The sequence below is a fragment of the Patella vulgata genome, chromosome 3 (assembly GCF_932274485.2).
Source record: "Patella vulgata chromosome 3, xgPatVulg1.2, whole genome shotgun sequence".
In the NCBI taxonomy this organism is placed as follows: Eukaryota; Metazoa; Mollusca; class Gastropoda; family Patellidae; genus Patella; species Patella vulgata.
The window spans coordinates 20,984,246-21,007,588 of record NC_065881.2 but is presented as its reverse complement, the minus strand read 5'-3'; the positions used below and the strand labels follow the sequence as shown (position 1 = coordinate 21,007,588).

General features: G+C 35.3%; 1 protein-coding gene across 2 annotated transcripts; it reads left to right on the top strand.

Moving 5' to 3' along the window:
- The first annotated feature begins 11,640 nt into the window (after positions 1 to 11,640).
- Positions 11,641 to 21,665, top strand: LOC126815576 (glycoprotein 3-alpha-L-fucosyltransferase A). 2 transcript variants are annotated; one of them, XM_050541289.1, is made up of 2 exons: positions 11,641 to 12,243; positions 16,510 to 21,665. In XM_050541289.1, the coding sequence occupies exons 1-2, from the start codon at positions 12,227 to 12,229 to the stop codon at positions 17,696 to 17,698; spliced, it is 1,206 nt and encodes a 401-aa protein (XP_050397246.1). In that variant the 5' UTR covers positions 11,641 to 12,226; the 3' UTR covers positions 17,699 to 21,665. The 2 variants fall into 2 exon arrangements, with proteins under 2 accessions (XP_050397246.1, XP_050397247.1); XM_050541290.1 differs by lacking the exon at positions 11,641 to 12,243 and adding an exon at positions 15,206 to 15,300.
- The last annotated feature ends 1,678 nt before the right edge of the window (positions 21,666 to 23,343 follow it).

The window sequence follows — 23,343 nt, the reverse complement described above, 5'->3', positions numbered from 1 at the left end:
GTTAATTTGGCTTTCAATTCATTTTTGTTTGTCATTGCACATGTACTAATTGCTTTCGGCCACCGAAGTTTGTTTTTCAGGAAGCAGGTTGCTGGATGCAGAATGGTAGACACAGATGGAAGAGGATGCAGGCAAGGCAGTATGGTGATCTGTTTGGACGATTTGGAATAAAAGGAGAGTAAATTTTTTCTGGTTGATTTACTTTGGGGTAGTGGCAGGCTGCAGCCTGGGCGGCTCCCAATATTCTGGGGATAAGATCAGCTGAACAGTCCAGTTCAGTTCAGTATTGATTAAGTTAATTTGGCTTTCAATTCATTTTTGTTTGTTATTGCACATTTACTAATTGCTTTCGGCCACCTAAGTTTGTTTTTCAGGAACCAAGTTAGTGGATGCAGAATGGTGGACACAGATGGAAGAGGATGCAGACAAGACAAGGCAGTATAGTGATCTGTTTGGACGATTTGGAATAAAAGGAGAGCACAGTTTTTCTGATTGATTTAATTGAGGGTAGTGGCAGGCTGAAGCCTGGGTGGCTCTCAATATTCTGGGGATAAGATCAGCTGAACAGTCCAGTTCAGTATTGATTAAGTTAATTTGGCTTTCAATTCATTTTTGTTTGTCATTGCACATGTACTAATTGCTTTCGGCCACCTAAGGTTGTTTTTCAGGAACCAGGTTGGTGGATGCAGAAAGGTGGACACAGATGGAAGAGGATGCAGGCAAGGCAGTATGGTGATCTGTTTGGGCGATTTGGAATAAAAGGAGAGTACAGTTTTTCTGATTGATTTACTTGAGGGTGGTGTCAGGCTGCAGCCTGGACGGCTTTCGATTTTCTGGGGATAAGATCAGCTGAACAGTCCAGTTCAGTATTGATTAAGTTAATTTGGCTTTCAATTCATGTTTGTTTGTTATTGCAGATGTACTAATTGCTTTCGGCCACCTAAGTTTGTTTTTCAGGAACCAGGTTGGTGGATGCAGAATGGTGGACACAGATGGAAGAGGATGCAGGCAAGGCAGTATGGTGATCTGTTTGGACGATTTGGAATAAAAGGAGAGTACAGTTTTCCTGATTGATTTACTTGAGGGTAGTGTCAGGCTGTAGCCTGGGCGGCTTTCGATATTCTGGGGATAAGATCAGCTGAGCAGTCCAGTTCAGTATTGATTAAGTTAATTTGGCTTTCAATTCATTTTTGTTTGTTATTGCACATGTACTAATTGCTTTCGGCCACCTAAGTTTGTTTTTCAGGAACCAGGTTGGTGGATGCAGAATGGTGGACACAGATGGAAGAGGATGCAGGCAAGGCAGTATGGTGATCTGTGTGGGCGATTTGGAATATAAGGAGAGTACAGTTTTTCCTCTTGATTTACTTGAGCTTAGTGGCAGGCTGCTGCCCGGGCGGCTCTCAATATTCTGGGGATAAGATCAGCTGAACAGTCCAGTTCAGTTCCATTTAGTTCAATAGGGATTAAGTTAATTTGGCTCTCAATTTATTGAAGATTTTTTTTTTATATGCCCACATTTACATGTCCGTGTGTCCCTTCAGATTGTGTTTGTGGACATCTACAAGTCACAATGTTTGTCCGATTTTGACGAAACTTCAATTATAGGTTTATTTTCCCAGTAAAGGACATTTTGTTGACAAGTTAAAGACACATTTTAAAATAGGGGTCCTTTGAAACATTAACTTTTAGTGGGAATTTGGTGTAAAGCTACTTGAGGGATCAAACCTACTTGTTATGTCTAGGCTAGATAGATTAACATGTCATAACTTCATCAACCTATAGAAAGAGAAAACACAACACCGAAATTATTTTCCCTAGTCCACATTAACATTGTTTTCTTCTGGCTACTAGCGGAACAGGTTTCAGCAGTTCTGGGTTCTGTTATATTCTGGAGATAGTTACTTTGTGTTATTGTTTGGAGAACAGAATCTTGTAGATTTCACAAGGACGAAATGGTGAGACAGCTAGTCCTCATACATAATCAGTTTCTTCTCTAATCCACATACACAACATAAACACAGATCCCGGATGTCTTGTATTCCTGTCGCTTCTATAAAAACAGTTTCTGTGTTATTATCTGGAGATTAGAATTGTTTGTAATGGTTGTAGGCTGCAGACTTACCATTACTTCTTAGAACAAGTACACAAACACATCCATACCTATTTGTAACTTCTGTTCTTTGGGAACTGTGATCAACACACAATTACACAGACCAGAACTCAAGGTTTATGACAATGTTAATCTAACAGGATTGTAGCTGATTTACATCTTTGATATATACTAGGGACTTCTGTCTCGCTTCTATTGGGTTTTCTGGTGTGCACACCTCATTCATTGGTCCTTGACGATGCCAGTTTGGCCACCCAGTTATCCCTGATGACTGGTATTTGGCAGTCCATATTAGGCTATGGGCTTCTGATACAGAACAGAAAAATATCCAGTAAAACTCACATTAGGTGATGATATAAAGGCAGTCGGATTCATTTCTGTAGAACACAACATTTGGGGTTGTTTCATCATGTAGTTTAAACTGGTATCCTCACTAAACGTCCACCAAATCACTTGTCTATGTAAAGTTGTGCCCAAGACCTGTTAGCAGATGCTTCTTTACTGTAACACGTTGATTCAAATATTATTGGCGTTCTTGTGCAATTTGGATTTAACTATTGTTATACCTCTGTATATCGCCAACGGTCATTAATTTATTTTTATACCCTCACATTATCATGTGGATGTATTATATATAGTCGTCCGAACGGCCGTTCACATTTGTTTTCTTGACACTCTACAGGTCACAATTTTCATCCAATGAAACTTGAAATATAGGTTGATATCCCAAAGGTCTCGATTCCTTTCGACATTGACATGTATTGGATCGTAACCATCCAAAGTTCAGTTTTTTTATTCTATTATAAAACTGTTCAAATATATCACCCCAATGACGTTTGAGTATGTTTTACCAAGGTTATGAATCCTCTAGAAGTCAAAATATTGATCCGATTTTGAAGTCTGTTATCCAAAAAATCAGGGTTCATTTTGATATTGTCGCATATCAGACTGTAACTTAATGGATTATTCCCCCTGACTCTGCACAATCTATCGGCTGCTTTCGATATTGGCATGTATCGGATCGGAACTTCATGGATTATGGCCCCTGTTTGTACGAAAAATCACATTTTTAGCTTGTGGACCCTATAGAGGTCACAATTTTTATCCGATTTTGTTGAAACTTGAAATGTAAGTTTATAACCCAAAGATCTCAGTTCCTTTCGATATTCGCGCATATCGGACAGTAACTTCCTGAATTATGGCCCCTGATTGTACGAAAAATCGCGTTTTTAGCTTGTGGAACCTATAGAAGTCATAATTTTTATCCGATTTAAAAAACCGTTCAATTATATCACCGTTAAAACCTAAGGATGGCTGAGTTCGAATTTCGTGGAAATCGGCCCGAAATTGACAGACAAAATGGCCGCCGTTCGTTCTCAAATAGCGTAAAAATATGGTATATCAATGTTGTGGACACTATAGAGGTCACAATTTTTATCCGATTTTGTTGAAATTTGAAATGTAAGTCTATAACACAAAGATCTCGGTTCCTTTCGATATTTGCGCATATCGGACCGTAACTTCCTGAATTATGGCCCCTGATTGTACCAAAAATCGTTTTTTTAGCTTGTGGACCCTATAGAGGTCATAATTTTTATCCGATTTAAAAAACCGTTCTAATATATCTTCGTTACACCCTAAGGAAGGCTGAGTTCGAATTTCGTGAAAATCGGCCCGAAATTGACAGACAAAATGGCCGCCGTTCGTTCTCAAATAGCGTAAAAATATGGTATATCAAGGTTGTGGACCCTATAGAGGTCACAATTTTTATCCGATTTTTTTAAACTTGAAATGTAAGTTTATAACCCAAAGATCTCGGTTCCTTTTGATCTTCGCGCATATCGGACCGTAACTTCCTGAATTATGGCCCCTGATAGTACGAAAAATCGCGTTTTTAGCTTGTGGACCCTATAGAGGTCATAATTTTTATCCGATTTAAAAAACCGTATTATTATATCACCGTTACACCCTAAGGAAGGTTGAGTTCGAATTTCGTGAAAATCGGCCCAAAATTGACAGACAAAATGGCCGCCGTTCGTTCTCAAATAGCGTAAAGATATGGTATATCAAGGTTGTGGACCCTATAGAGGTCACAATTTTTATCCGATTTTGTTGAAACTAGTTGGTTATATTGTTAGTTGTCTTTGGATAACATAATCCAACAATTTATTAATATTGACAGCGCATATAAAATCTATATTATTTCATTTTAAACATTTAATGCCATGTATTTATTATAAATGTTTAAATTGTTCTGAGTTGCTGCTGGCTCTTCTTTCCCTTTTCAGGTAACTTTTATCTGAGAAGAGTCATCCTTAACAAGGAAAACTTTACTGGACTGCAGACTATATATAATTTGAAATGTTGAAGTGGTGAACTGTTTTAATGGATTTGAAATTATAAATATATGGAAATAATCCGCCGCAAACAGTTTTTAATATGTAAATAATCAACTGGTCGACCTATGTGGTTTTTACTGCGAGAACTTCGCTTTTCCACATAAAGCAAGCAGATTCTTTTTCCCCTACGGTTTTTTTTCTATCTGCAGTGATGACACCAAACATCAATTAGCTGGTCCTGTTTAACTTGTTTTTATTATGACAGAGGGAGAAGTGATCGCCCCCTCTTTTCGTGTGTGAATTTTAACATGGTGTTTTAAAGTGACATCTTGATATATACTGGTCGACCTATATGGTTTTTACTTGAGAACTTCGCTTTTCCACATAAAACAAGCAGATTCTTTTTCCCCACGGTTTTTTGTCTATCTGCAATGATGACACCAAACATCAATTAGCTGGTCCTGTTTTAACTTGTTTTTATTATGAAAGAGGGAGATGTAACCGCTCTCTCTTCTCGTGTGTGAATTTTAACATGGTGTTTTAAAGTGACATCTTGATGTACAAGAACTTGTTTTGGTGGGGTTTTTTTTGTTTTACCCATTGTGTTTTTAAATATTACGCCTTGATATGTAAATAACTTAATTAAATCAACCTGTCCAAAATACATTTTAATGTATTGGACAAATTAATTACTGTATATGATAAATTCGAAATTTTCCATTTTCCTAAGCTTGGAACATAACCGTTATGGGAATTTTAATGGGGTCATAATTATTTCGAAATTTTCGACATACTAACGTGAAGTGATGGGGATGGGAGGGGAATGTATTATGCCTGTCGGTCCATTGTGCTATAGGTCCAAATTTTAAATTTCCCCTTTTCCCTAAATTTGGAACATACCTGTTTATGGTAATTTTAATGGGGACGAAATCATTTTGAAATTTTCGACGTACAAACGTGAGGTAGTGGTGGGGTCGAGAAGATTTTTGCACGCAACCACATTAAATATTTTTTATCTTTACCCATATATTTACATATTTTAAAATATTGTTGAATGTGGGCCAACTGATAGTTCATCAGTCGAAATAGATTATATTATTTCTTAATCAATTATATACTTATAGAAGATAAGAGATTTTGATTTATATTTGTATTTCCCATTGAAAGTTTTTGTTATTGTGATCAAAATATCTGATGTTAAATTAAACAGATTATAATCTTAAAATTGTTATCGCCAAAATAGTATTTTGTTTAATGAAGTTGTATGACAGGTGTCTACTGTTATAATTTTTCATTTATATTATATGCATGATTATGTATTTTATAATGTGAGGTCAATAGTGAGCAAACATTTCCAGTTGACACACGAGGTTTTGTTTTGTTTTTTTATGTTTTTACCCATTTTCTTTTTTTATAGCATGCCTTGGTATGTAAATAACTCAATTAAAGTAGCTAAGTCTCTAACTCAATATCATCCAAAGTCTTACACATTGATCATGCACAGAGTAAAAATTTTTACTCTGTGACTCATGTCAAACGGTGACGCCATATCTTATCTGGAGAGCATGCGTAATACTATAGACTGGAATAACCAGACGCTAGAAATTGGCATTTAGTTGAGACTCATGCCGGATTACGCTGGACATAACTGATTTGAAATTGAGTCAAAACGGAAACAATTGAATGTAAATCAGTTTATATACAATCAGATTAAATTATTATAGGCGTTGCGATCCATTTGAGTGAATTTCTAGGTCCCAAATATTAGCGATTTAGCTCCTTTAAATCAACGTATCCAAAGTATCATATAATGTATTGGACAGATTAATTATTGTGCTTTATTTAGTATTTTTAATATGCCCATATTAAACAATAATCATATTGTGTGCCTATATTTCATGATACAGAACAAAATTCTAAATTTTCCAGTTTTCCTAAACTTGGAACATAACCGTTATGGGAATTTGAATGGGGTCATAATTATTTCGAAATTTTCGACATACTAACATGATGTGATGGGTGGGGAGGGGATATTGTGCCTGTCGGTCCGTCATGCTACAGGTCCAAATTTTAAATTTCCCCTTTTCCCTAAATTTTGAACATACCTGTTTATGGTAATTTTAATGGGGCCGAAATCATTTCGAAATTTTCGACATACAAACGTGAGGTGGTGGTGGGGTCGAGGAGATTTTTGCACGCAACCATCTATACCCATATATTTGTAGATTTTAAAATATTGTTGAATGTGGGCCAACTGATAGTTCATCAGTCAAAATAGATTATATTATATACTTCTAGAAGATAAGAGATTTTGATTTATATTTGTATTTCTCATTGAAAGTTTTTGTTATTGTGATCAAAATATCTGATGTTAAATTAAACAAATTATAATCTTGTTATCGCCAATTAAATCAACTTATTCAAAATATCATATAGTGTATTGAATAGATTAATTATTGTACATTATTTAGTTCTTATATATGCCCATATTAAACAATAATCAGATTTTGTGCCCAAATTTCATATTACAGAACAAAATTCTAAATTTTCCATTTTTCTAAGCTTGGAACATAACCGTTATGGGAATGTGAATGGGGTCAAAATTATTTCGAAATTTTCGACATACCAACATGATGTGAAGGGGGTGTGGGGATGTATTATGCCTGTCGGTCCGCCATGCTAGTACGGGTCCAAAATTTAAATTTTCCCTTAAACTTGGAACATACCACTTTATGGTAATATTAATGGGGAAAAATCATTTCGAAATTTTCGACATACAAACATGTTAGGGTGGGGTCGAGATTTTTGCCTGCAACGACAATAAACATTTGTATCTATACCAACATATTTTAAGATATTGTTTAATTTGGGCCAATATGGGCCAACTTATGCCTTGTTTCTTAATCAGTTATATACTTATAGATGTAGTTGAAAATCGTTTAAAAATAAAATATTTCAGCATATCGTTGTTTTTACTGAGTCTTTAATTTTGGCTGTAACAAGCTGGCGTAAACGTAAAATGAGCTGCTGCTTATATTAAAGTAGCTAAGTCCGTAACTCAATATCATCCAAAATCTTCGACATTGAAAACACGAATTTGTTTGCAATTTAAATCAGCATTGGTGTTGTGATCTTACCTGGAAAAGAGTGGCTTCTGATATCCAATATTTAAGACAATCAACATTTTACCATTGCTACACGAATCGTGTACCATAATGCGTTTCAGCGCCATTTGTAACAAGGTGCTCAAAGAATGAGGCGAGTCATATTCCACAAGTCATGTCAAACGGTGATGCCATATTTTTATTTGGAGAGCATGCGCAATATATACTACCGGTGTTGACTGGAATAACCAGACGCTAGAAACTGTCTTACGGTTGAGACTTCTGGCATATTTCGCCGAACATAACTGATGACATTCACAGTAAAACGGAAACGATTGAATGCAAAACAGTTTATATAAATTCATATTACATTAGTATATGTGTTGCGACCCATTTGTGCCAATTTCTAGGCCCAAAATATTAGCGATTTAGCTTCTGAAATCCATCGATGCAATCGATAGTTGATTATGGTCTGGATAAGTTAATTAATGTCTAATTAATAATTCAGATAACATTTCAGTCCTAAAGAAAGACCTGCAATAGGCAGATCAAGATCTTGCATAATGTATGTTTAACATAAAAGATCATAATCATCTCTCGATGCCATCTAATCTGTCCGATTTTCACTGGATTTGAATCCGATCTGCTGTTCAACGTCCGTTGATGATTAAACACAAAAGTGGATAATCGAGACTGTTATTTAATCGTGACAGCACTAACAATGACAATCGAGGCTAAACCGATTCTCTTTACATCCTACTTGGTTAGAGACATATGTGACATAATTGAGTGACGGAGTGAAACAGACATGTCAATAACCTTTGGGGAAGATGTGATGTGGTTTTGTTTTTTGCGGAGTTGTTGAAAAATTAAAAGCTGTATGAGAAATGTTTTAAAAGATAAAAAAGACCAGATAATTGTAGTTATCATTGTATTAATTCATATGTTAATTAGCATATTAATTGTTTTATATTAATTGAGATTATAGTTAAACCTCAATGTACTTGAATAAGGATTTTTTAATTTAGCATTTGAAATAATATATTTTAGAAAAATATAAGTGGTTACCTCTTTAAAAACATTACATTATGTACTCAACGGATGATTTTTTTAATATATATTTAAAATCAAACAGCGTCGATTTCGTTCATTAAAGGAATTAAAATAGAGGTTAAATATCTGGGCCCTGTTTCACGAAATTTTAACTCAATGAAGAATGAAATGGGGTTTAACGTCCTAGTGGGATAATGAAGACGGTCATACACCATACAGTGTGCTCTAAGGGGAATTTTGCCCGGACAGCAATTGAATTCCAACTGACAAGGGTTCTTTACGTGCACGCCAAGGTGTAGGCCTACACGGGACCTCGGTTTTTCGTCCCATCCGAACGAGACGCTGTCTCTGCAATGCTCCCCGAAAACAAACACACTCATAGTCATTACTCAACCGCAACCTCACACAACTAGGCACTGGGCGCCTACCCCCCCCCCCCCCCGCACACACACACAATTTGACACGTTTAACACCTTTTTTTAAAAAAAAAAATATAATATTAAATTATACAGCCACCATATCTTCTAACTCGTAGGCCTATGTGTCATAGAGTCAACTGGTGGGGTTTCGATTCCCCGGTTGTACGTGACAAGGACTCAGGAGTAGGGTCGCCTGTCCAACCTCGTGGGTTTTCTCCAGGTCCTCCGGTTTACTCTCACTGCTAAAGACCCCTACGCGCAAGCGAATTATTGAAATAGAAAAATTAAACCAGGGCAATTCCACGGTAACGGACGTACATTTTGAACTCGCCATATTTTTATTACTTCCAATATTTTCTAACCATGAATAATTAACTGTTTGAGTTTTATATAGCATTAAAGACATATGATTTCAGTATCAATTGACATATAATTTAATTTGTTCATGAACACTGGAAATAAATATTGGCTCTTCAAAGTATAGGTAACAGACATACAGAAATGAACAGTCACCATGATTTGCCTGCATGAACATAGTTTCAAAACTCTGTGAATTGTCTTGTGGAATTTAAAAGTTTTAATCCTTTTAAGAAAGGGCACTAATTCTACATGTGTACTGCATAATCACTTCTCACATTTGGATTCTTGTAACCCAGTAAATTAGAAATTATTGTGGTAACGGACGTACATGTTTTCTGGTAACGGATGTAACCCATTACATTAGATATGTAAACTTACAAATAATCGGACTTATAGATAATAATAATAGTTAACTCATTTGAATTAATGGAGCAGTTACTTTCCTAAAAACATTACTCCTTGATTGAATGAAATATTGTGACCCTAAAATTTTGGCAACGGACGTACATTTTTACCCTAAAATTTTGGTAACGGACGTACATACATCTATGAAACCCTAAGTAATTCAGAGAATTTTGGCAAATGATTTCTTTTTACGGTCATAGTAACAAGAATGAATGATGTTATTAGCTTTAAATATGAGTTTTTTTAACGGTTCCATCAATAAATATGAATAAGAGAGATAAAATGGAAATATTTGGTAACATGAAATACTGTGAAAAGTAACGGACGTACATCTATGAAAACCCAAGTTATTCTGAGAATTTTTGCAAATCTTTTCTTTTCACAGTCATAATAGTAAGAATGGGTTATTATATAGCTTTAGATATGAAGTTTTAAATAATTCCATATAAAAAAATGAATGAGAGAAAAAAAAATGTAAATATTTGGTAACGGACGTACATTCTCATAGTGATATTTTTCAATGTTGGTTACCTTCACAAAAATATGTTACTTTTATATTTTAATGTTTAAATATTATGTTTATATACATTGTCATATAACTAATGCCAAATCATTCATTATGAGCCAGAATAATCAAACAAACACAAAGTAAGAAAATACAATAGAATTATAAATTCGACATTTACAACGTAAACCTTGACAAAAGACCAAATAAAAAAAAATTGGAAGAGTCTCCACCCAAATTGAGATTTTTCTTCAAAATATGGATTATTTCCCACCATAAGACACTATTTTTGTCCACTTATCAACTAATTAAATTTTTCACCTAATTGTATTACTTTTTAGCGTGGAATTGCCCACCATATGCCATATGTTAGTCCCGAAATGACCTAGTTTGTGTCGAGTGGACGTTAAACCCCATTTCATTTCATAAATATTTTTTTCATTCTGGAAACATATTTCCTTTATTGTTGTTGTTGTTCTAAAACTATACATTTCTCTACAAACAGGCCATTAATTTCTCTTCACTTTTTCAGTTCCACAAATTTCTAAAAATAATTAACAAATAAATAAATACCGGTAAATAGAAATACAACATTTTACGCAGGCTATTAATTTTTCTTCACTTTTCATTCCCAAATTTCCTAAAATAAAATAATTAAAACAAATAAATAAAAATACCGGTAGGCTACATATAATTCTGCGGGCTATTGATTTCTGTTCACTTTTATTGTTAAAAAACCCCATTCATTTCTCTACATTCTTTATTAATTAGTTCCATAAATTTCTAAAACAATTTAACAAATTTACTGTATAGGAATAATTATTGTGTACATTGCACTAATTTAAAAGATTAATATTTTAATAAAAATTAAAAGCGAAAGCGAAGGTAAGTACAAGTAGGTAGACGTAGAAAAACTGCGGTCGAGATCGCTGACATGCCAAATTAAAATGTTCTATAACCTTTACTGTGGAAAGTGGAGCCGGGAGATAAGTCGGTCCATGGATCTTTATTATTATTTTTATTAAACAATAAAAATTTGGGTGAGAAAATTTAATATTTGTGCACATTTTAAAACAGTTTAAATGCGATAACATAGTGAACATCCGGGAATTTACGTTCATACTCCCCGGAACTAACATAGCGGCCGTCGCTCCATCCCGGCACAAACCTTTAACGTTGTAGTCATGGGAGTCACGTGATCAGTGCGGACTCTAGTTTCTATATATAACTCTATGGGTTGATGCCATCTATGTGCCAAGTTTCATGCTTTTAACCCAAAATGCACGATTCTACCAAAAATTCTTCCTTAATGACCTTAACCGCCCCACTATCTAGAGAGCGACGTAAAGTAGCATCCCAAACTTAGATTGCCTGTCTAGAGTCATACTCCTCGCAGTGTTTTGTTTGATTAGAGCCATTGGGCCATTGCTTCAGGAATATGGTCTACAGTTAGCTCCGGCCGAGAATATGAAGTAATGCATCGCTGTGTCAGTGTGTGTAGGCTAGTTGTAGGTCACCGGTTTGTGTAGCATGCCAGTTAGCAAACTGATGGTGTGTAGGCCTAAACTAAAATAGCTGTATTAACGACTGCTTCCACCGAAGTGATGGCGCAGACTAGGTCAGGTCTCGACATTAACATCATTAAGTCTAACGTCGGGCTTACTCACCAAGTTGGGTTACAGAAAGGTCATTTTACGCTGTCATGCCTGATATACCATTATCAAAATCGGCAATGCCAATGATGAATATATACAAGTGTTGTGAACAAAAGTGGTGATAATGCCATTAATGGTATGGTTTGGTAACAAATATCATTATCAGAGTAGCCTAATATAATATGGTTGTTTCCGGTAATATTATTTCCGTGACTAGAGTAGAAGAATTACCAACTAGAGGAATATGAATATTGGAAGCAAATAAGCTTTAAGATGAGAACTCTGCAACGGTAAGAACAAAACAACATAATTTATATACCTGTGCCGGGGCCGATCTAGGAATTTTTTCAGGAGGGGGTTTGCCAGGTTCTTGAGACAGTGTATCCCCCCCCTCTCCAGCATGGTCTCTATCGTCATTTTGGCGCATATAGTATATACACATTGAGCTTTTTAAACAGAGAAATTCAACACCTCGTTTGACGTCAATTTTTTTATGAATTAATACAATGAAATTGTGATTCAACAATTTCATGGATGCAAAGCATCAATTGTGATATCACATAAATATATGTCTATATATCATTATCTCGTGCTTTGTTGAGTGGCCATCCAGTCCCACATCTGACGATAAAGGATAAGCACATGGCCGAGAAATTTTTCTCATAAAAAGTGTTGATTTTTACAAAAATATTTTATGTAGCTGAGCGGGAGGGGGGATCTGCGCCTGATGTGTACAAATGTAGCCTACAGATAGATATTTATTACATAAAACAAGGTAGCAAATCCAACATTATTTCAACTCATCCGTAGGCGTACTTTCGGGCAATCTGACTTTTCGGGCAGACGGGTAAAGTGATAAAAAATTTTTATTTTATTTTATCTGTAAACACAAATTTTTTTTCTGGGCATTTCAGGTTCTGCCCCCCACCCCCCTAACTGTCATCGAGCCTGTATAATGTACATGTATATCGATATTTTATATATAATATACCTTTCTTTATACCAAATCATTTTTAATTTAAACATACATTATCCAAGAGCTAAATCTGTCTATTGCAGGTCTTTCTTTAGGCCTTAAATGTTATCTAAATTATTAATTAGACATTAATTAACCTATAAGGACCATAATCAAATCTAGATGGCATCGCTAGCCTGCGATCTTTAGTGGATTATGAGCCGATTTACTGCATAACTTTCCTTCATGATTTAACGATTAAATGGATAATCGAGACTATGCTGTTTATTGTAGGCTACTGACTTTAGTAATGATGATCGAGGCTAGACGGAAATTTCTATCGCTTAAATTACTTCCAGGTTCATAGTGGATCAATTTGAATGAAATTTTCAGCAAATTGCCTTTACATTATCTAGTTGTTAACTATTATAGTGAGAACTGCCAACTGAGCCCAACTCGTTATCGAATCTCCCATAATTAATGTATCTTTAAAATAGTAATAAACGTTTTTGGGTCAAAAGGCCCCTCAAAATACGATTTCCAAGCAAGTTTGGAAATTGTAACCAAATCCACTATTATTTCAACTCATATCACAATAATTATATCCATATTTGATAATATACCAGAACTGTTCTACATGCCAAATTGTCATTTTTAACTGAAAATCGTAGTGTTTGTTTTAAAATGCCCTTCAAAATGTCATGTCCAAGCAAATTTGGAAGTTGTAACAAAGGGACCTAAAAAAACGGTATAGGCAAAATAGTGTAATCAGCAAATGGACTGTTCGCCATGTACAAAATACACAACAAACAGTGTTAACAGGTGTCCGGAAGAGTATGCTTACCCTGACTGGCGCCACACCAGTTGTTATATAACCAGCGTTCTGGATGATGTGAGTATTGTGAGGGATTAGCCAATGAAACGGTCTGTTACAGTGAGTGTTTGACTTGAGGTGCACGGAACTGTGTGTAAACCACTAGAAACGTTAACGCTGATTGATTAATCAATGGCTGACGTCATAAGGTATAAAGCCACTCGTATGACACCTGACGCAACCTTCTAATACAGCTGGTCAAATCTTTATGTAGTGTAGGCCATCGAAAGTATAAGAAACAAAACGAAATATAGATCTGTATTTTAATCAGATTGCACACCACTTAATTGACTCAATAAAGAGACCTTATGATCTAAAGTGCATGCATTAGTCCATTCGAACACCCACCCCCCCCTCTGTAAATAAGACCTGAATCGTTCAGTTGCAGAGAGAGAGAGAGAGAGAAATTGGGTTTAACGTCCACTCGACACAAACTAGGTCATTTCGGGACTAACATATGGTTTAATTTTATTTCAATAATTCGCTTGCGCGTAGAGGTCTTTAGCAGTGGGAGGAAACCGGAGGACCCGGAGAAAACCCACGAAGTTGGACAGACGACCCTACTCCTTGTCACGTACAACCGGGGATTCGAAACCACGCCAGTTGACTCAATGACAGGCCGTATGATACAGCACGCACGTGCTAACCATTCGGTCATCCAACCCCCCCCCCCCCGTTCAGTTGCAGAGGAATGAATTATGAATCAAGCGAATGGGAGCATTGTCATGTTGTCGGCTACATGTATGATTAAAATTTTGCCCAGATCGATCTTTACCCCGCAACTTTTCATCTATTTCACACTCTTAAGGGTTGTTTTAAGTGCATGCTGGCTAAGTACCTGATTGGACCTTAAATTTTTGTAATGATATACAGTAGAATCTGCATTAAGCAGCCACCCAAGGGAATTTTCACAACTGACCGCTTAACGGGAGTGGCCTCTTAATAAAATCTCGTTGCTTTTTGTGCCGACATAAATTAAATATTACGCTTGGATGCATTGGAAGCGGTCAATTTGGCCGTCGCTGAATCTTGCGCCGAACGAAAATTCTTTACTCAAATCTCGGACATAACTTAACGGGAGTGGCCTCTTAATAAATCTCGTTGCTTTTTGTGCCGACATAAATTAAATATTACGCTTGGATGCATTGGAAGCGGTAAATTTGGCCGTCGTTGAATCTTGCGCCGGACGAAAATTCTTTACTCAAATCTCGGACATAACTTCTGTAAACTTGTCATTTTGTACCAACCTTCGATACTACTGTCTGTCATTGTGATGCATTCGATAATATTTTTCCATTTTTGTGAAGAAAATCGATGAATACATTTTATTTTATCAAAAAATCACATGAACAAAAAACATCGCTAATTTTATCACCTATTTACAGGGGGTGTAACTCTGTATGTAATATTATAGGAGGCGCTAAGAGAGATACTTGATGATCGTGACAAAACTCGGTACTTTTATTTTATTCAATCAGTATCAAATAATGTGTCGTTCCGCGTGAAAACAATGATCAGGTTAGTCGTTTAATAAAACAAAAGATTAATTAACAGATAATCCCGGGTTGATTGTTATGTTTACATTTCTTTTTACCTGATCAGTGGGGGTCCAGTTAATTAACTACTACTCACGGGATTAGCGGGGGTGTTACAAAGAACGACAAGATGCTATCATTCAACAATGGCCGTTGAATGGGCGATGTTTTGTTGAATTTATTAGTAAAATAGTGACCGTTGAATAAAGAGATAAAACAACAGAATTTCTACGGGGGGAATTTATCGTGACCGCTTAAAAGGAGATGTCGCTGAATAGGAGTGGCTGCTCATACAGATTCTACTGTACTGTATAAATCATAATCAACACTCTGGAACATTGAAAGGCTGAAATATTAAATGGATTAGACAATCTGTGCCATATATAATCGGTTGACGTTGAAATGGATGTCGCTCAAGAAAAGGACTGACAATAGAGACTTTGTTTTATTATCATGACAATGAAACTTGACAATCGGCTATTTTTTTTTCAAAACACTCTTAACCTTCCTCAGGATAAAGTAATTTGACTGAAATTTTCAATATAGTCATTTTTTATTATCTATTTTTAAATCATTATACACTGTAGCAAGAAAGGTGAAATGTCTAAACCTTGATGCATCTTTAAATAAAAGGTGTTTGGACGACTTAGCTCATGGTGGGTGTAGGGTGTATGTTTTGTTGCCTAGCAATTTATGCTGTAAACTGCATTTTTTAAACTAGCTAAGTCTTTAATTCAATATCATCCAATGTCCTCGACATTGAAAACACGAGTTATTTGTCAATTTAAATCAACATTGATGTAAAATGTGGGCTTCTGATATCCAATATTTAAGACAAAATAAACATTTTACCATTGGTACACAAATCATGTACCAGAATGCATTTGAGCACCATTTGTAACGAGGCATACAGAGAATAAGGCTAGACATATTCCACAAGTCGTGTCAAACGGTGACGCCATATTCTTAACTGGAGAGCATGTACAATAAATACTACCGGTGTAGATTGGAATAACCAGACGCTAACTGATTTAAAAATTAGAGTAAAAACACAAACGATTGAATGTAAATCAGTCTATATACATTCATATTACATTATTATATGTGTTACAACCTATTTGTGTCAATTTCTAGGACCCAAATATTAGCAATTTAGCTCCTTTAATGTTTCTTTTTCTCTATTCTTTTGCAGGAGATGTAAACAAATCCTAAAATTTATAGGATTAATAACCTTCTTGCCAGTGTATGTATATTTAGTGTATATAAAGCCAGCTGATATCAGGGTGAAGTTAATACAAGAAAAAGGTGTGTTGCATACATACATAAACAACAAACTGCAACCAAATCTGGACATAACACATAATTTTACAGATACAAAGATAATCTTATGGCATGTTCCACCCAGATATGTGAATGACACGACCAATCTCCAGCCTTTAAAAGAGTGTCCAGACAAGTGTTTGTTGACTACAAATACAGTATACATGAGTGTGAGTGCTGCTGTACTATTTAATGCCCAGATTATGAAATATTGGAATCCGCCTAAGAGACACAACACTGACCAAGTTTGGATTCTACATGACACAGAACCACTGACTGGGTCTTGGACTGTAGATAATGCATTTAGAAAATCGCTCTGGCGATCTTTATTCAACTGGACAATGTTTTACAGAAGTGACTCTGACATTATTGCTCCTTATGGTGTAGTTAGTAAGAAAACCTTGTCAGAGTTTTACAACCGTGATCTAAATTTGTTGGTTAAAAATAAAACTAAGAATATAGCTTGGATGGTTAGTAATTGCTATGTGGATAGTAAAAGATGGGAATTTGTCAAAATTTTACAAAAATACATCAAAGTTGATATTTATGGGGAATGTGGCATATTTTGGCCGCGAAACAAAGATGTGGAATTTATGAATATGGTTAATTCGACATATAAATTCTATCTCGCATTTGAAAGTGCATTTTGTGAAGATTATATAACAGAAAAATTCTTTTATCATTTTAACAGTGATTATATTTTGGTGGCTCGTGGCGGGGCAAATTATAGAAAATATATTCCTGCTGGAACATTTATAGATTCCAAAGATTTTAAAACTATTAAAGATTTAGCGGATCATCTACATTACCTAAGTTCAAATCACGAGGCTTATATGAAAATATTAAAACGTAAGGATCAGTATTTAAGTTTATATGAAGTTTTGCCCACAGTGATAAATAATGAAGTTGTGTTTGTGCATCATCAATATGAGACACCGGCCATGTGTGAAGTTTGTCATAGAGTACATAATATACAAAACTATTCAAAAACGATTGATAGGGTTGACCTGTGGTTTGATAAGAAATTGTGCTATTCTCCAAATGATCTTATAGCTGTTTGATATAGTATTATACCCATTTTTATATGCCGACAGCCCACATTGAAATGTGGTCGTATATTGTTGTCACCCCTGTTCATTGGTCTGTCCGACTTTGAATTTATACACTGTGTTTAAGGTCAATGATGTCCGATAATTACTGTCAGAGTTATTGCCCTTGATCACTTTGAAAATCTTCTGGACACTCTAGAGGCTAAAGTTAATATCCGATTGACCTTAAACTTATCTTATACACAGTCAATAAGGTCATGAGCCAATAAGCCGATTTCCGATAATTACAGGGGGTAGGGGTGGGTGGACGGCCATCCTCGGTTACTTAGTGTACTCATTCCGTTCTACTCCACTATACCCTGGGTTAATCTATGGGGGGGGGGACACGTTTTCAAGTTATCCGCCCTTGATGATTGTGGTATTTTTATAGACCAACCCCATAAATTGTTATTTAAAAAGGAAGTTGGCAAAGGGAAGTAACTCTCATCCGACGATGTTAGGAGTTGGCCTATTCTAAATGCGTAATTATTAACAACCAATTTTATATTATCTTAATGGAGACGAGACGTTCAAATAATAATGTAGGGTCATTAGTTTTATTTAGAATCGTTCGTTCGTTCCCAAAGTTTTAAGTCCACGTGATATCAAAGATAAGTTACTGTAAATTGTTGTTGTTAGTTAGTTGTATTTTACGTCCGCTTCCACCGAGGTGATATCGCAGACAAATTTACTGTTACTGTAAATCAAATTGCCAAGTATAAGTTAAATAATAATAAACATAACAGAATGACATATTTCAGACAAAGAACGAACAGTAATAATAACAACAAAAGTCAAACATATAGATGTTATACATATTTGAAATCAACAACACATACTACAGATTTTGATAATACAATTAAATATAAATAAATTATAAATATATACATTATTTACATAAATCATTCAGTTAATCGACATGAATTTGATTATCTACCCTTATAAAAACAAAGGCGAAACGATTGGTTTGTAAACTGTTTTCTGATTGGTTCGTAGACTGTAGCTACATTCTAGGCCAGGGCAGATAATTTGAAATCGTGGAAACCCTATGGATTAACCCAGGGTATAGTGGAGTAGAACGGAATGAGTACACTGGGTAATTGAGGATGGTGGACGGCTGGATGGTTAGTGTACTGTGCACGTTATATCATAAGGTCTGTTATTGAGTATATATATGTACTAGTTCATTAATACCCATGAATAACGTCCTACTGCTCTGCTGCGACTGGGCTAATGAAGATGGGCATACGCCATACTGTGTGCTATGAGGGACATTTTGCCCGGACAGTGGCGCTACAGCCTACTCTTACATTGAATTCCAACTGCCAAAATTGTATTGCAATATTTCTACATTCTGTATTGAAAATTGAAATATCTCAATATTGCATTGTATAAAAACGTGACAAGGAGTAGGATCGCCTGTCCAACCTTGTGGGTTTTCTCCGGGTCCTCTGGTTTCATCCCACTGCTAAAGACCCCTACGCGTAAGCGAATTATTGGAATAAAATTGAACCATGTGTTAGTCCCGAAATGACCTTAGTTTGTTTCGAGTGGACGTTAAACCCCATCTCTCTCTCTCTCTCTGAAGGGGTATGTTGTGCCATATAGCAGGGCATGTTGTGCTAAGAGGATACTTGTCAAAACATGCTTTTAGAATAAAACCAGTGATTGTTTCCCATAAAATATGTGTTCTGTTTTAAGGGGGATAAGTTAGGACATTTCTAATGATATCGTTGACGTTGAGTCAATGATCTACTACCTACATTCCAAATTTCATAAAAATCATTCTTATATTAAAGAAGTCACCAATTTGGTTTTACGAAATGTCAATGAGGTCATTTTCGAAATTCAAAAATCGGAAATAGCAGATTTGAGGTAAATGTTTCAAGGTACTCAAAGAAATTTTTTTTTAGTAAAATAGGTCAAATAGTCACAAAGTTACAGCAATGTAGGTCAAATGCTTTCGTTTGTAAAATTCGGTGATTTCGGATTCGTAAAACGTTTTGTAAATATATTCATTCCAAAGCTACCACCCAATCTTGTGGGGTAGGTAAAAGTTTCAGAAAGATCCTATGGTTAGATTCACAGATATAAGATTTGCAGGAAAATAACAAACAATAAAATAATAATAATAAATAGATCTCCCAGGCAGATATGAAAGCTTTCATATTCACGGTCACTTCCTGTCACAATGTCATGGGTTATATAAAGAATCTTAACAAGAAAAAGTAATTATTAAAATTGCTCAAAAACTCGCGAAGTTATAAGCTTAAATATAGGTAGAAACATTTCACCCGGGCGAATAAATAATCTGAAAAATAAAAGAAAATAACTGAGACTTGTATTGCTGTAATCTGATTCATGTAATTGGTATTATTTGTTAATATCACAATTTAACATGTGTATATCAATCTTAGCCTAGTAATAATGCTCATGCTAATATTTTTACATTGTACTTAATGCATGTTACTTTTTGAGAGAAATTTACATTTTTACAAATATCCAGTATGAGGTCACCATCATACATATGTAGCATATCGTCTCTCCATATCAGTGTCTTCCAATGTGTCAGTTTGTGCCATAATTTAGTCTTGAAAAAAAAACTACTCTCCAATAGGCCTAAATGTGTATGAAAATTTGCTTTAATGTTTATTATTCTGCTAGTCTGTGCCAATATATTTATATGTATTTTACAAATTATATTTTAATATGTATGGGATTGTGGAATCTCAAGTGTGATATCTGTACAGTGGAATCCATGTATGTACCATATAGGTGTACACAAATGGAATTGTATGATAATTTGACCCAAGCCATCTGTTTTTAAAGATCAAAACCAAAGACATATACACGTAACTGTTCATTTATATTTTCATTATTGGGCCTAAATGCAATAGTTTTAAATAAAAGTCCAATAAAAATGTCAATGTCAGCGATATATATAAAGCTTTTAAGCTACGATATTTCAAACATATATTCATTATCATTTTCTCGATAACGAGGAAAGGACCATCAATAAAATTGCGCTTTAATTAAAATAGTAATTGTCGGCCATATTGTGCAATTGTGATTATTATGATATTATGCTACATATATTATGTTAATATTTACATATTGTTATTGTCTGTATTCTTAAGACTTAATCAAAAACTTTTGCAAGTTATTTCCAATGCATGTATTAGGTTTGATTTGGTTAACACTAAATTCCTTGTATGAATAAATGTTATATTAAGTTTGTACTGTTTCTCTCTTTATTTTTATGTGAATTAATTTTATTATGGTCACATTGAAATGTGGTCCTAGTCCTACATGTGTATATATTATTGTCACTAATGTCTGTCAGTTTGTCATCCATAATTGCTTGTAATTGATTTTTAACGATTTGAGATAACTTGAATAGCTAAAATAAGTTATTGTCTCATCTCATTAGTGGTACAGTATACAGGCTGACATTTTACTAGACCATGGGCCCTTATTCACGAAAACTTAAACTAAGATACAATCAAAATTTTAAGAAATACTGCAATTCAATTGGCTGACCAATATGCAAATTGGATATATGCAAATTGATTTTACTGGTCAGCCAATCGAATTGCAATATTTCTTAAAATTTCGATTGTATCTTAGTTTAAGTTTTCGTGAATAAGGTCCCATGGGCTGGAAACCATGCATCAACCATGATTGTGGAATTGTATAAACATGCATCTTCTTTAAGCTTAAGGCATGGTTCCCCCTTATCAGTGGTGTAGGATAATGTATAGTTGTGTCATATAGTTAGTATCATACTATGTGTTATCCATTTAATGTAAGGTTGTATGTGTGAGAGAGTGTACACTCCAGTGAGAGAGGTCAGTTGACTTGTGGTTGTCAGTGTGGGAGGACATAGCATTGAGTTCTAGTTTTGATCATAGTGAACTGGAATAAACTCTTTTACAACTTATACTTCTTGTCATCTAATATATGAATAGGCTTAAGGCCTATTCAACAGTCAGTAGCTGCAATTTTTAGTCATGATAATTCTTATCTACGGCTGCAACTGATACACTATTCAAGGCTTTGAGCAAGTAAAATTGGGTTCAATTGCAAAATTTTCAACACATATCTTCACAGTTTGCATGCAAATAGTAATTATGTTACAAATAGTGAAGAGTGGAACACTGAAATCATAATCTTATTGATTATTGTTCTGCAGCCATTTTAAACTGAACAGAAATTTCCCATAGCAGTTGGGTTTAATCAAATCATATTAGCCTATAATTATACGGTAAGGTTTCACCTTTATGTCAATGGGAATTGGTTTATTATATGTTAAGCCATGTACAGTACAATTTGGTGTCAGTGTTATTGGGAGTTATGGGCCAGTAACTTTTTTTAGTCACTACAAAACTTGCTCAAAGGAAGGCCTTTATAGCTTATAGGACGGTCCACTACTGTGGCTGGAGCAAGACGGAAGACATCAGCTGAGTAGTGGAACCATTTCTAATTCAACAGTTGTTCAAATGGGACGAAAAACTGCACGGTTCCAGGTACACATTGCAGTGCACGTAAAAGAACCCTTGACTGTTGGAATTCAATATAAGAGTAGTACACCTGTTTGGGCAAAAAACTGCACGGTTCCAGGTACACATTGCAGTGCACGTAAAAGAACCCTTGACTGTTGGAATTCAATATAAGAGTAGTACCGCTGTTCGGGCAAAATTTCCCTCATAGCACACATACACAGCATGGCATATGTCTGTCTCCATTACTCAGTTAGACTGGTCTGGAGCAGAAAGAAGGACATTAAACCCCATTTTATATCTCTTTTAAGTTTAAACTCAAGCCAGTATAAATATGACACAAAATTATTGGTGTTTGCAAATCACAGCTTTTACCAAATAGTATGAGGAGTTTGTAACTGTAACTGCTAGCCGCGGCGTGCTAGTGCTACCGACAACATGAATTGTTATATTAATTTCTGATAATTACATTAGGCCTACTGAATTATTGGCATTTGTCTCATGTCACATTTTGCATTTCATTTCTAAGAACGGCATGAGTCCTGATCAAACCGCCCCATTCTGTTTCACAAAGGTATTGCGAAGGCCTTCTTGTATGGCGGCTTAGCGAATATACACTGCAGCTGACAGCACTCACTCAGTGAGTGATATGTGGAACCATTCCGTTTGTGAACTTGTGGGTCGTCTGCACACTGAATGTCCATCCGCCGATGTACAGTTAAGGGGAGGTAACATAAAATATTAAACACGTTTATTTCCCCTTGATCATATTTTAGTTTTATGATGAACAAACACAGAAATCAGAAAATATTGCAGAAATGTGGAATGAATGAAGTGAAGGCAACAGGGCGTTATTGGTATCATGTCCATAGTATATTTTTTTCCAAATAATATTGGTCGCATAACAATAACATAACAGTTTTATCTGTGCTTTTTCATTTACCATGTGGTACTGTTTTAGTGACAACAGCCTTGAACAGCCTTAATGGCTTTAGGAACGGGCTCTGTCAGTCTGTGCGCACTTTATTTCTCCCTCGGTATTTACTTTTCTTTAGGTAACAGATCTGAATGTTATTAGTACCATTACATAACATTTCTCTTCAATTTTTCTGAATTACC